This window comes from Ammospiza caudacuta, chromosome 10 (assembly GCF_027887145.1).
Source record: "Ammospiza caudacuta isolate bAmmCau1 chromosome 10, bAmmCau1.pri, whole genome shotgun sequence".
NCBI lineage: Eukaryota > Metazoa > Chordata > Aves > Passeriformes > Passerellidae > Ammospiza > Ammospiza caudacuta.
Genome location: NC_080602.1, coordinates 15,356,315 through 15,369,244, shown reverse-complemented (window position 1 = coordinate 15,369,244; position 12,930 = coordinate 15,356,315). Strand labels below are relative to the sequence as shown.

The window sequence follows — 12,930 nt, the reverse complement described above, 5'->3', positions numbered from 1 at the left end:
CCCAAAAGAAACAAACAAAAATAATTTATTCAGCAAAAGGATCTCATTTTAGCCCTGAAAGTACTATTACATTTGATTGACACGTTTTTTATTTTAATTTGGAGAAAGGCCAATAAGAACAGACCAGAATAATCTTCAAAAATGTTTGGCTCCTTAGCAAGTTGTTAAAAAATAAAAAAAAAAAAAGAAAAAATTGTCAGCAATTCACACTAAAATATGCATAGCAATGCATGCAGCAGTCCTTGTCTTTGCTGGGCTTTATTCCTATAGAGGAAGGCTATAAAGTGGAGCAAGTGTGGTGAAAGCTGCTGTGTTAAGGAACAATTCACACCAAGTGCATGTCAACTTAATCAAAACTCTGTAAGAGCCAGCTCCTCCTCTTCACAACTGAATTTATAAACAAAACCAAAGGCAAATTCCACCATTAAGTTTTCCCACATTTATGAATTAACTTGATAGCATTTTAATTAGACAAGATTACGAGCATCTCACAACAGACTAGTTAATGACTTGTTAATTAGGAATTGCAAGGCACGATTTCTGACCTGCTAAACAAGATCCTTGAGCTCAAATTAAAAGGACTTGTTCTCTCATTGAATGGATTGCTGGGCCTCATGCAGAGGCCCTAATGAAACAGCCATAATAGAGAACAAGGCTGGCCTTCCACCACAATCAGTGTCCCCTTTGTGCCTTTTCTAAATCACTAACAAGGAATTAACACACTCCAACATGCACGCTCATCAGACCCTTATTCTTCTTGCTACTATGACCCCAATTTGAATGTAAAATATTCTGCTAAAAGAAACAAAAAACAAACACACAAAACCCACACCTGTTAGTTTTTTCAACTAGCTTGATTAAAACACTAACTTTTTTTATATAGGGAAGAGAACCTGAAGTTGTTTCTACAGTGAAACATCAGAATATGTGAGTTGTGAAATGTAACAATAAGTGATGGCATCTTTTGTATTCAAAGCACCTACCACACTGTGATGTCTACAAAAAACCTCTTTAAAACTGCATACAATTCATGCATTATCCAGTTTTGCTTTCCATAAAGTTTATGTAATCATAAACATCAGTACAGCTCAGGAGACTTGGCAAACATTGCTTTCCTTTGGCAATGCTATGTTCTTTCCTCACACTTGCAAAGGAGGTTCCTAACTAAAGGAAGAGAGCAATACATCCATAACTTTTTTGTTTATACATTTATGTTCATAAGAAGCTTCAAGCAATGATAAAACCTAGTCAGGTCAGATGTATCTGAGATAATTTTTAACCTTCATTATGGTCAGAAACAGGTTTGAGGGTGGAATGGGGAAAGACAAGCTGAAAGGAATAACGAAAGCAATACATTAATACATAATATTTACATTAATACATAATTATCTAGAATTCTTAGAGAGTAAATAAGATGTTGACAATGTCAACAGTCTATGTTAGAACCAACCTGGTACAGTGTGAATCTCATAAAAATATTTTCCTTAATATTTAATTTTCATTTCTTTGAATGCAGTTGTTTCTAAATTTACATTACAGGGATGGTTGATGTGATAATTTTTCACAAAGGCATTTTCTAGACTTTCAATAATGCTTCTGATATGAGAGCAAGATCCTCAGAAAGGTTTATAGGCTACCACTCTATCACTTAGAAAGTTGTTATTTTTACAGAATTGCAGTCCACTAGCCTGTCAAGTTCACCAATTTTCTATAAAATAAGACAAAAGCAACTATTAAGTTCTGATGCAAATTTCTGATACTGTGAAATCATGTTACATGCAGATCACCTACATTTTGAATCCCACCACTGTAATTACTCCTCTTTACACAGCCTTCTCCACTCTCCTTGTGTGAATTTTTTCATTAATGTGAAAGGATGCACAACAACATTATATTAAATAAAATAAATACCACAAGTCAGTCAGGAAAGATGAAAAAAATGGGTATTTGAGAAAGTATGTTCAAATAATTCAGAAGTTTCTGTTTGACTGCTTGCTTTTATTTGAAGTTTGTTTTGTTTTTTACACCAAGACAAGCTATAACCTCATTTCACAAAATATAACCTTTGGATAAGCAAGCAAATAAGGCAGGGGCTGCAAAATCATTTTGCAAAAAACTTATTCCAGAAGATACCTCCTTTCCCTACTCTGCAAGATTATTTCCTGCACAAACTTCCCTAAGGACACTTTCCCAGTTTCTTTGAAGTTATCTGGTCTCTGCTCTCCACAATTACCCAGATAAATTATCCAGTGTGACTTTATTCATATTAGCTCTAAGAGGGGATTGTGAGCACAATACCTCAGTGACTGAAAGAGTAGGGGGTAATTTCCCACCCCTCTTGTTCTCATTATCTTTTAAAACTCTTTCCTTCCTTCCTTCCTCCAGACAAAATTCTCCTGTGTCCTGAAATATCCCACTTGCAAAAGCAAATGTGGCTATTCCTGCATCAGCATTAGAGTAATTAAGCTGTCCTTCCTGTCCTCTGCTTAGCAGATGGCAGGCTGGTATTCCACACAGGGCTGAGCATCTGCAGTCCTGTCCTTGAATAAACCACTTACTGAATAGCAGTGGAAACAGAAATCACTCCAAGAAAAGAGGGTTGCAATGCACCTCACTGGAAGCCATGCACAAACAATTTTTCAAGTTATTAAGCCATCACCTTCTGCTCTTGAGAAATGGCTGTTTCCTACCACCTTAAATTACCTTAAAGCAATTACATAATACTAAGGGATTTTAAATTGTCTAGTTACTCATTTTTATTCCAACTACCCATTCCATTCTATACAGGAACTTGTATATCATTTCAGACACTGGGATAAGCCACTCATGGCCATCCAGCATTTGAATAGACTTTTCTCATTGCAGGAGACCAAGGGATGAGAGAAGAGTAGATTTTACCATTTGGCCGATATTCCTTTTAAGAGAAGGTAGTGAAGACAAAGTATCAACTATTCCACTCCAAAATATATGAAAGCCAGTAAAGTCACAAGAATTTGGGGATCTAGACAGAAGAGCATTCTTTGGTGAGAAGTTCAGCTCTGTAAGCCTCCAGGACTCTGCTGTATGCTCTGTTCTTTCCTGCCATGCACACACTGAGAGGAAAGGCAGAAATTCCTGCTGAGGACAGAGGGAAATCCAGAGAGCACTACAGAGGGCCCAGCTTCCAAGGTTCTGTCCTAACTTCAGGATCTGCTCACTGGAGCCATCAGACACAGGTAAGCTGGAAGAACACAGTCCCAAAATGAGATTATGCGGAAAAAGCACTTTTCCCCCTGTTGACTGCAGTATGCATTGATATCCTGGAATGCTCTGATGCAGCCCTGAATATGAGCCATTCACATCTGACAGTCTTTGCAAGGACATTCAAGCTCTTGTCACATTCAAATCATGAGATGGCATTGAAATCAAACTGCTTACCTTCAGCTTTCATGTAATGCACAGAGTATGCAATCACTTTGTCTGAGTTGTAGAGAGGCCTCTCCCAGGCCAGCAGGATTGCTGAGCTGGACATGGTTTCAGCGTGGACGTTGTAAGGAGCACTGGGCCTGTCCTCTGACATCACCACTGTCAGCCTGGCCCTGGACAGAATGGAGCCCTGGCTGTTCTCAGCCATGCACTGGTAAATGGCATCATCTTCAGGAATGATCTGGTTAATCACCAATTTACTGCATCCAAAAGGAGGAAAAAGAGGTGGAAAAGAAGCTCACATCTTGGATAAACTTAGCTACACATAAGTGAAACAGTTATGTTTGCCTCTGTTTCCTAAGTTTAGTATAATTGACTTACATGCCACAAATTCCTCTATTCCAAATGGATGCTCAGCAGTGAAATTTAGCACCCTGAAGCATTCTGCAAAACCTGCCATGTTTCTGTTTGTGCCTGCAAAGCCAGGCACAGTGAAAACAAAACTTCACTGCAAAAAGCTGACCCTTAAGCTTGTCATGGCAGGTATAATAATAATAATAATAATAATAATAATAATAATAATAATAATAATAACATCAACAATAACAATAATAATAATAATAATATTGCCTGGTATAATAAGCCTTACTGATTTTCGGTGTTGATTAATGTGCATCCATCACTACATTTAATGCCCCATTGCAGGTTGACTTGAGTTCTATCTTGATTGTCTACTGCAATGTCATCTTTTGGTAGCACATCACTAGCACAGCTCACCTACAGCAATTGCAATCTTACCTGTTGTACATTTTTATTCTACCATTGGAGTGTATTCTCCTTCCATTTTTCAACCATGAAATTTTGGGGGCAGGATTTCCTTCTGCTTGACAAGCAAAACGAGCAGTACCAGCTCTAGGCCTTGTTAAGCTTTCTGGCCATTCCACAAATGAAGGTGGAGCTACAGATAAGTTACAAGAGGAAAAAATAGTTTAAAAAAATCAAGCCTCTACAAATGCAAAGACAGTCAACAATAATAATAATAATAATTGGTTTCCCAAATAAAAACCTCTCTCCTCAAGCCACTCAAACACATATGTCCACAAGCAGAAAGCACATTCCTTGTGAACAAAGCACATTTGTTTAAAGATACCCTATCTGCACAGATAATATTTTTGTTCATGCATTTATGGATACAAACAAATCAAACTCCAGAATATGACATACTGTTCTCTCATAAACACATATTACATATTTCTGCTTGGTTACAGGGTTTTTTTCTGTGTTGAAAGCCTGTCTTCCCAGAGCAAACATTGCACCTGGCTATCTCCAAGAGCCAGTTCACAACTCAAATCTGGAGTATCTGACACTTCCCATCTAAGTCAACAGCCAGAAGAACGCAGCCACAGTTGTGTGATCCGCTCAATCTCTGCAGCCTCCCTGCAGTCCCTGGCACACGATGTTTGAGATAAACCATGAGCCCAGCACCCAGCAGGGCTCAGGACAGCCACAGGGCGTTCACACTGCAAGGGAAGGGGCTCACCCAGCACGGTGAGGGTGGCCATGGCCACGGTGAAGTTGCGCGTGCCGGGGATGGTGGCGCGGCAGACGTAGACCCCAGAGTGCTGCACCCGCACGTCCGAGATCAGCAGGTTCCCGTTGCCCAGGACCCGCGTGTGGAACACATCAATGGACTTGTGGTCTGTGGGAGAGAGCAGATCAAGGGGGTTACAAGGCTGTTCATCTAAATAACTGAACTAAATTGGGCTGTCTATGCAGTGATGGTTTGGATTAGAGTATATAAAAGTCAAAAAATGCAAAGGAAATCACAACTGAACTTTCAGAGGTTTCCATTTTGCATTTACTTTGCTCTTCACTAGCTACCTGACCATTCAGATGGCTGGGCCTCACAACTTCTTATGTGGTTTATGTCTGGAATTCACCTCAGTTGAAGTTAGCCTCCCATCTGCCTAGCACTATGATTCAGTTCATCCCTACCAACCACCACATCATCTTTACAAACAGTGATCAACCATCTCCTGAATTACGCTGCAGATAAAACTAACACATTTGAGCACCATGCACTTTCTCCTATTTTCACACCAAATATTCTATGATTATAATGTGAACTTTTTTCCTACTTGTTTGTCTGTAAAAGCCACTGAATCAACCAGGAAAGATACATTTATTTCTTACACTTTGAGAAATAAAAATGAAGGGAAAATTTTCATGGTTTGCTTCTACACATACAGTCCTGACTTCCAGATTTAGGTACATGTTGGAATGAAAACAGAAAGCAGTTTTCATGAAAAAAATGTGATGCACTGCTCAATGTTATTATTCTTGCTGCATTCCCTCTTCTCCCCTTCCAAGCTGATTGTCCCGGGTTTATCTATTCATAGTCCAAATGGCCCCTTAGCACCAGGTGCAAACCACATTCTCACAGGGCTTCTAAGAAGAAGAGTGAAAGGAACACTTAACAGGTCTGTTTCATGGACGCAGCCATCCCAACCTGCCCCCATCCCCAGTTCTACTCCAGTCACCACCCTGCCTGTCCCTGTGCCCGGGGCAGCGCAGACTGACAGCAGAAGCAGGGAGTCCAAAGCTTCAGAAAACCTTGGGGCTTTTTGACAGCAGCACTGAAGCACAGAACTGAAAGTGCTTCACTCATCCTACCTTAACCTGCTAATGGTTACCTACTGCACAAAGCCTCAGAACAGAAACCTAATTGCACAAATCCTTTCTTTCCAGTTTTACTTCCTCTCCACAGGCTGAAGGTGGCATGCTGTAATTTTAAGACCTACCTAACCGGCTCCAGGAGATGATTGGCTTTGGATTCCCTGTGGCTACACACTCCAGTATGACAGTTTGATGAAGAGATGCTGTAATGTTTTGAGGACCAGCTATTATAGATGGCTTGTGAAAAGGCTTCAAGTCTGAGGCTTTGGAGAGATTAAAAAAAAAAAGATAAAAAGTGAGCACAGTTGAACAAAAACTCAAATATTAAATAAAACAGGTTTTTTTTGGGATGTTGATTGGGGAAACTTACATTGAACAATATTTTAGCACAAGATAAAAGCAAGCAAAATTATTTGGACAAGTGGTTCAACTATAGCTTTTTAAGGCTTTTAAGAGTTTTTGCTATACTGTAAGAAAAGGAAGATAGTGCCACTGAAAGGAAATCTCACGTGGTAAATACCTGGAATAACACTCAGCACTGCCTCGGCACTCTTACGTCTATTGGCTGCAGTTGTGGCAACACATCGGTAATTCCCAGCATCCTTCTGCTCAACACCATAGATCTGAAGCACTCCTGTAGGCAGAGCAGTTATCCTGCCACAGAAACCAAAAATAAAAAATGTAGATAAACATTCAGCCAGTGAACAGGGTCGGGGAATTAACTCCTTGATTTACAAACAGTCATTGCTACACTGACCCGGGAACAGCAGGCTGGAGACTCAAAAACATTCCCAATACATGACTCACCTTCCTGCCTTTCTGAACTACAGGCAAAATTCCCCTCAGCACCACAATGAGAGCAGAGGAATTTACTTTCAACAAGCAGATCTTTCTCACCCCCAGAATCAACCATCCCAGCCTTCTCTAGCCTGCTACTACATCCATACTGTTCAGGTTGGCTGACTTTTTACAGCAGTTTCTGATATATGGGCATAACTGGTGTACAGTTCCCAGAAACCCACCTAGGGTTTCAGTTTTTAGTTTCTCTTTTTTTCTTCTTTTACATGAAGGGTATCTTAGACACCTTCAAATGGAGTTACAAGTCAAAAAGCACAGGAGTCAGTTCAATGAACACAAACTGGACATGAAAAAGAATCTAGCAGAGAGCAAACTACATTCTTCAAGTTCATCAGTTCATGAGAAGACCCCCTTACATAGAATTTCCCTGGTTTCATGTGTTTTATCTCAATTTTCTGTATATGTAATTCTTTATTGTCCCTCTAAAGAAAACAAGTTCAGCATCAATTCTTCAGTGAAAGCAATCCCACTAGTTCAAGCAACCCCCAGAGCCAAAGCTCACCCATTCCATTCCCCACTGCAATGCCTGCTCCTGAGGATGACTTCATACAAAATTCACCAATAAGAACTCAAAGACCAGTGATTGCTGTGCAGATAACAGAGGGTGACTCTGGCCTGCACTCATAACACCTATTTAAAATTCATTAGCAACATATCTATGACCGGCTATTTCAATAGTTGACATGGAACCTTTTTAATGTATTGGCAATGGAAGTATCCAGATTTTCTTCTTGCAGCAGGACCAAAACGATAGCAAACAATAAAAGACATTCTAAAATGTATAACCCTACATACCTGTCCATGACTAAGGGTAAGGTTGTTCTATTCACTTCCCATGTCACAGTGGCAGGAGGGTTTGCTGTTATTTTACAGGCAAATCGAGCTACTCCACCTTCTTGGACTTCAGTTGAAAGTGGCTGGATCTCAAATGCAGAAATGGCTAAAAACAAGAGAATATCAATTTTAAGCGACTGAAGTGAGAAAAAAATCCTGGTTAAATCAAACTCTAGTTCATAGATCAACTTCTAAAAATACCCAGAAATACTTCACATAGCCCTTTTATTTCTGTATGCAAAGAAAGATGGATCTAACTGCCTTGTCAACTTAGGTCAATAGCCTGTTTTCACTGGTTGAAGTTTTACTTAAAATAACTTTGCTTTAACCTAATTCAGAAAAAAAATGTTTCAATGAAAATAAATATGACACGCTCAAATAGAATTAAGCATACAAATTGACTGGCATGCAGCTGGAAACCATATAAATTATTGGACTAACAAAGTTCAAGTCAATACAACTAATTTGGGACAGCCTTAAAAAATTTGACTGCAATAGCAAATTTCCAAAACAACTTTTGCTTCCTGACTCACTTTAATAGAACAAAGCATTTGCAAAGTTGTACAAGTTCATGTGTGGTAAGAAAAAGAAATCAAAATATAAAAAAAATTCACAAAATAAGTTTAAGCAAGTGAGAACACTTTTATCCCAACAGTCTGAGCAGTCACAAGCTAATGTCTGATGCCCAGAGGACCAATGTTATTTTGAGCATCTACAACTTGAGGAGTTCACAATATTGAGCCAACTGAAGTGGAAGATCAATAGATACTCAGCAGCTAATAGCTAAGAAATTGATCAGTTGTTGGATTTTCTTGCTCAAAATCAAGGGAAAGTAATACAAAACCTGCTAATTAATTGCTTATTTACTGCTATTTACAGAACAACTAACAGAAAAATTCTTCAGAAGCAACTCCTTTTGGCTAAATCAACACAAATAATGTCACACATTTCCACCCCCTATAACTGCAGAGGGAACAATCTCTGTAAACCTAATGGTACTTCTTCTGTTTTTTAAAAAATCAGCTTCCAATTAAATTTCTACTCCTGTATAAATGATACAGAAATATGGTTGCAATAGATATTAATATTCAAGATCTTAATATTCAAGTTTTGTGTTTAAATAATTTCTCTATTTTACTTGGTTATTAATGGAAAAGGAATCCAAGCTTGTGTTACTTTCTTCTCGTCTTCTTGGTTCTAATTTCTCCCTACACAAATGCATGGATTCAGAATAACATTTCCCTAGTGCCATTCTCAACAGATTTTCTTTCTTAACAGAAAATAAAATGCTTTTCATTCTTCATTTATTTACTGAAACTATGATGCAGCAAATTAGCCAAGTCTGCTCATATTTCAAAACAGACTCTCTAGGAATGTAATAAAAGCATAAATGATAGGAATAATCCAAACCAATGCAATGTGAGTTTCAAAACCATTCTGTAGCACAGCTGCACCACAGCCAGTGGCATTAAAAAGTATCACTGCAACAAAGCAGAAAGGTAATCATAGAGGCTTACTGAAGCAAAGCTCTTTCACAGCTTTCAAAGTTTCATCTCCATTGGAACTATAAATTACCTAGAATTTTCTTATATTGGTACAATTACTTAAAGAGACACAGTGAGACAAATGAAACACAATATGTGTTTTATTTGTGTATATACACAATTTCATTTATGTATATAAAAATAATTATTTACTTCCATGCACTCAGTACATTACAGCTATAGATTAAAGACAGAAGTGACACCCTGCAGAATTACAAAGCAAACTGAGGACAATTAGTATTTCACAGACCACAAAATGCCATCACAAGAGCAGGCAAGAGCAGGTTCTACACTGTATAGATAAAGTCCAGTGAAAGTTGCTAATTGAAGCTGATACGCAAAGAACATTTTTCCACCTGAGCAGGAACAATGTCTTTCCCCTGAAAATTCATCTTTAAAGACAGCAAAAGTCACAACTATGAAGAACTGCTCAAAATCTTTAAAAAAACCTTATTAATGCTACTAAATGGAGATTTTAGAAACAAAATTCTCGCTTACCTCTTATCTAAGTTCCTACATTGTTTATCAGTTTAGCTCAATACTTGCTCCCTCTGTATCTTTCTTTACGTACATCTCAGGTTTCTTCTCGATTCTGACTTTATTTGTTCCAGTAAAATCTGTTTTTACAAGTCTATTGCTGTCTCGTGAAATCTGACCTCTTTGTAACAGGCTTGTTTTCCTGGCAAACACTGATTCCAGCTCAGAACCCAAGAACAAGTCATTAAAACAGCACTGTTAAGAGGCCAGAGCTCTATAAAATGGATAAGAAACAAAGTCTCAAGAGACATACCCTGCTCCCAAAAACAACCCTGCAATGCAATAAATGTAAGTGCCTTTTTATTTGAGTTTTCCTCCACTTCTCCAGTCTATTTAATCATGCTGATCCCAGATTTACAGCCAAAAGAAAATGATTAATGCTGCTCTGGGAAGCTGATGCTCTCACCCTTATTAACTTGCAAGATATCAAACAGAAGCAGAAGACAATAACTAAAAACCGTATTGACTTGTATAAATTCCTGAAATTTATGTGATAGGTGCATGTATTTGCACAGTGACTTCTGAGAATGAAGATCTTTACTGGGCAGAACTGTGTGATTTATGTCACCAATGTTATCTATGCAGAGAGAAATCAGACTTCAGTTCAGGTATGAGTTCCTTCATTTACCATTGAGGCAAATATCCACGGGTTCAAACCCAAGTGATGCTTTCTGTGACGCGGTGATGAAGTACTGGAGAACTGCTCCTGATGCATATGGACTGAGGATCCTGGATGGATGCAGGATGGACTATCCTGCATCATGTAAAAACTCTCTATGTACCTAGACAGGTTTACAGATTTAACCATTAAGGTATGAAGAAGTCAAACTTAAGGAACTCATGCACCTTTTGTTTGTTTGTATGCAGCAGCAGACCTTCACTGACTTTAATTAAGGAAAGAAAAAGACCAAGCAAACCAGCAAAAAAGAAGCATAACACACATCCACTTTATTCCCTCCTGAAATGAAGTTCTGAAGCTTGCTGCAACACCAATCCAGTGACCTGCTCCCTTACACACTGCACTTTCTGCTTGCACACATTATGAACTCATTTTCTGAATGAGCTTTCCTAAGACACAAAAGAAATTCCAACAACCAACATGTTGATTACTGTTTCATCACAGCTGACTCTAGCCCAAGACTGGACTGCAACTGTGAAATAAAAAACCTGAAAGAATGAAAGATAAACCCAGAACTGAAACAGTAGCACAGTTTTCAAGTAACCAGAATGCACTAAATTTTGAGAAACTGTACCTGATGGTGAGGCTTTAGTGTTTCTCAAGAGATAATGGCCACTCACAGAGATGAACTGCTCAGGTGGAAAGGACAAAAGTGGATAATGCCATTTATACAAGGCATCTGTTAATGCTATTGAGAATTTCACAGTAGCCCTACCTAACCCTTGAAGTGAAACCAAGAATCTTCCCATTTTTTTTAACTCTCTGGTGAAGAGATTTCATTTGAGAAAAATAAACTTGTATGTTAAAGAGAAGCTATGGCTTTTCCCAAAGAAATAGATTTCAGGGAAACACATGATAACCCTTGTCTTCTTGATCCAGATTTTGTGATGTACTCTCTCTGATACTGTTGAAAAATCCAACAAATACACATGTGTATTGTAATGTAACACCAAAGCCAATTTGCACATATTTTCTTGAAGTTTTGCAGTTTCTCTGGATTGAGAAATGATTGATTCTCTAGGAATGAGGCTTAGAAGAGATTATGAAAGGCATTCTGCCATGCCTCTTGGCTATATAGACACACATTTCCAATGATTTGCTGCTCAAATGGCACACTTTGGTCTGGATCTAGATTTGGAATAAACTTAATTTGAGTATATACTGACAGATGCAGACACTTGGCAAGACTGCAGACACACAGCCCTTCTCCCCATTTCTGAACAAGCATGTGGAGTACACAGAGCTGGGGCTGTCATCAAGTGATACAATGGGTGAATCTTCCCTGAGTTTCCCAAGAAATGCTAGCAAAAATTAAGTTTTTCTGTAGTCAAAGTTCTACTTATTACATACAGTTCAGAGGTCAATGTCACACAAACACAGCAATATGGTTAAAGATTTTCATAACTGTAAGTGAAAAGGGATTACTGTGAAAGGGCATCCTGCATGTGCTACCACAAGCAGAGTGATTTCTTACACTCACCCTCTGAAACTTTAATCAAGTGTTGTTTGACCTAGAATTACTATTTTTAAAATGTGAGGCATAAAAATAAGAGATTTCAGGAGAAAAAGAACCTGACCTGTAAGGAAAGATTAAAAGATCTGGGATCTGATTAGGTCTGGGAAAGGCATCTCAGGAGAGAAGTGATAGTCTTACTGATTAATGAGAGTCATTGCTCCCTGTTTTCCCTAATACTTCTTTGTATATTTGCAAGACCAGAAAAAGCAAGAAGAGGTTTTAGCTCCAGCATGGGAAGTTCAGGTGAGGCTGCTGAATGGAAATGTATTGGCATGGAACGGGCAAACAAGGGAGGCAACTGCATCTGCAAAGACTTTATCTCACTCATTGTCTGCACATCTCCCTCCTCTAATGGCCATTATTTAAGGCAAACAACTGAGCTGAGATGGAGCTGAGCTCCATCTGTAAGGGGAAGTGATACCATCCAGAACACATTTGGCCCTTTCAGGCACAAAGGGAAAGTGTCAGTTCATTCTGACTGTTATAAAACACTGTAATTCAAAATGGCATTCTTATAAATTACCAGAGATTTAACTCTTCTGATAAAATGCCAAGTGTGGCTTTTTCACTAAAGCTGTTATTTTTGATTTCTGCCAGGATGGTTGGAAAAATAAGCTTAACTAAAACATACTTTTTCTACAAACTTGCATTGCAGAGAGATATTCTGAAATTGCATGGTTTTGTGCTACTATTGGCTAAAACTTTGGTTTAATACACTTAGTTTTATTAATAACCAAATCATGCTGAAAGCCTAATACTTAAACTTAATTAGAACAAAATTAGTTGCTTTAAAAAAAATAATCAGAGGTGGCATTAAAAAAATAAATAATTAGATAAATCATACAGGCTGCTGACATCACTGCCCACATGTTAAGAACTCA

The 12,930-nt window shown here is 38.4% G+C and overlaps 1 protein-coding gene across 1 annotated transcript in view; it reads right to left on the bottom strand.

The window, feature by feature from the left end:
- PRTG (protogenin) overlaps positions 1-12,930 on the bottom strand; it is a 73,370-nt gene that overhangs the window by 37,492 nt on the left and 22,948 nt on the right. The window contains exons 3-8 of the mRNA XM_058811085.1: positions 7,735-7,879; positions 6,602-6,735; positions 6,207-6,344; positions 4,946-5,104; positions 4,204-4,363; positions 3,418-3,665 (exon numbers count right to left, since the gene is read on the bottom strand). Coding sequence (XP_058667068.1) covers positions 3,418-3,665; positions 4,204-4,363; positions 4,946-5,104; positions 6,207-6,344; positions 6,602-6,735; positions 7,735-7,879 — 984 coding nt within the window. The remainder of the gene's footprint in view (positions 1-3,417; positions 3,666-4,203; positions 4,364-4,945; positions 5,105-6,206; positions 6,345-6,601; positions 6,736-7,734; positions 7,880-12,930) is intronic.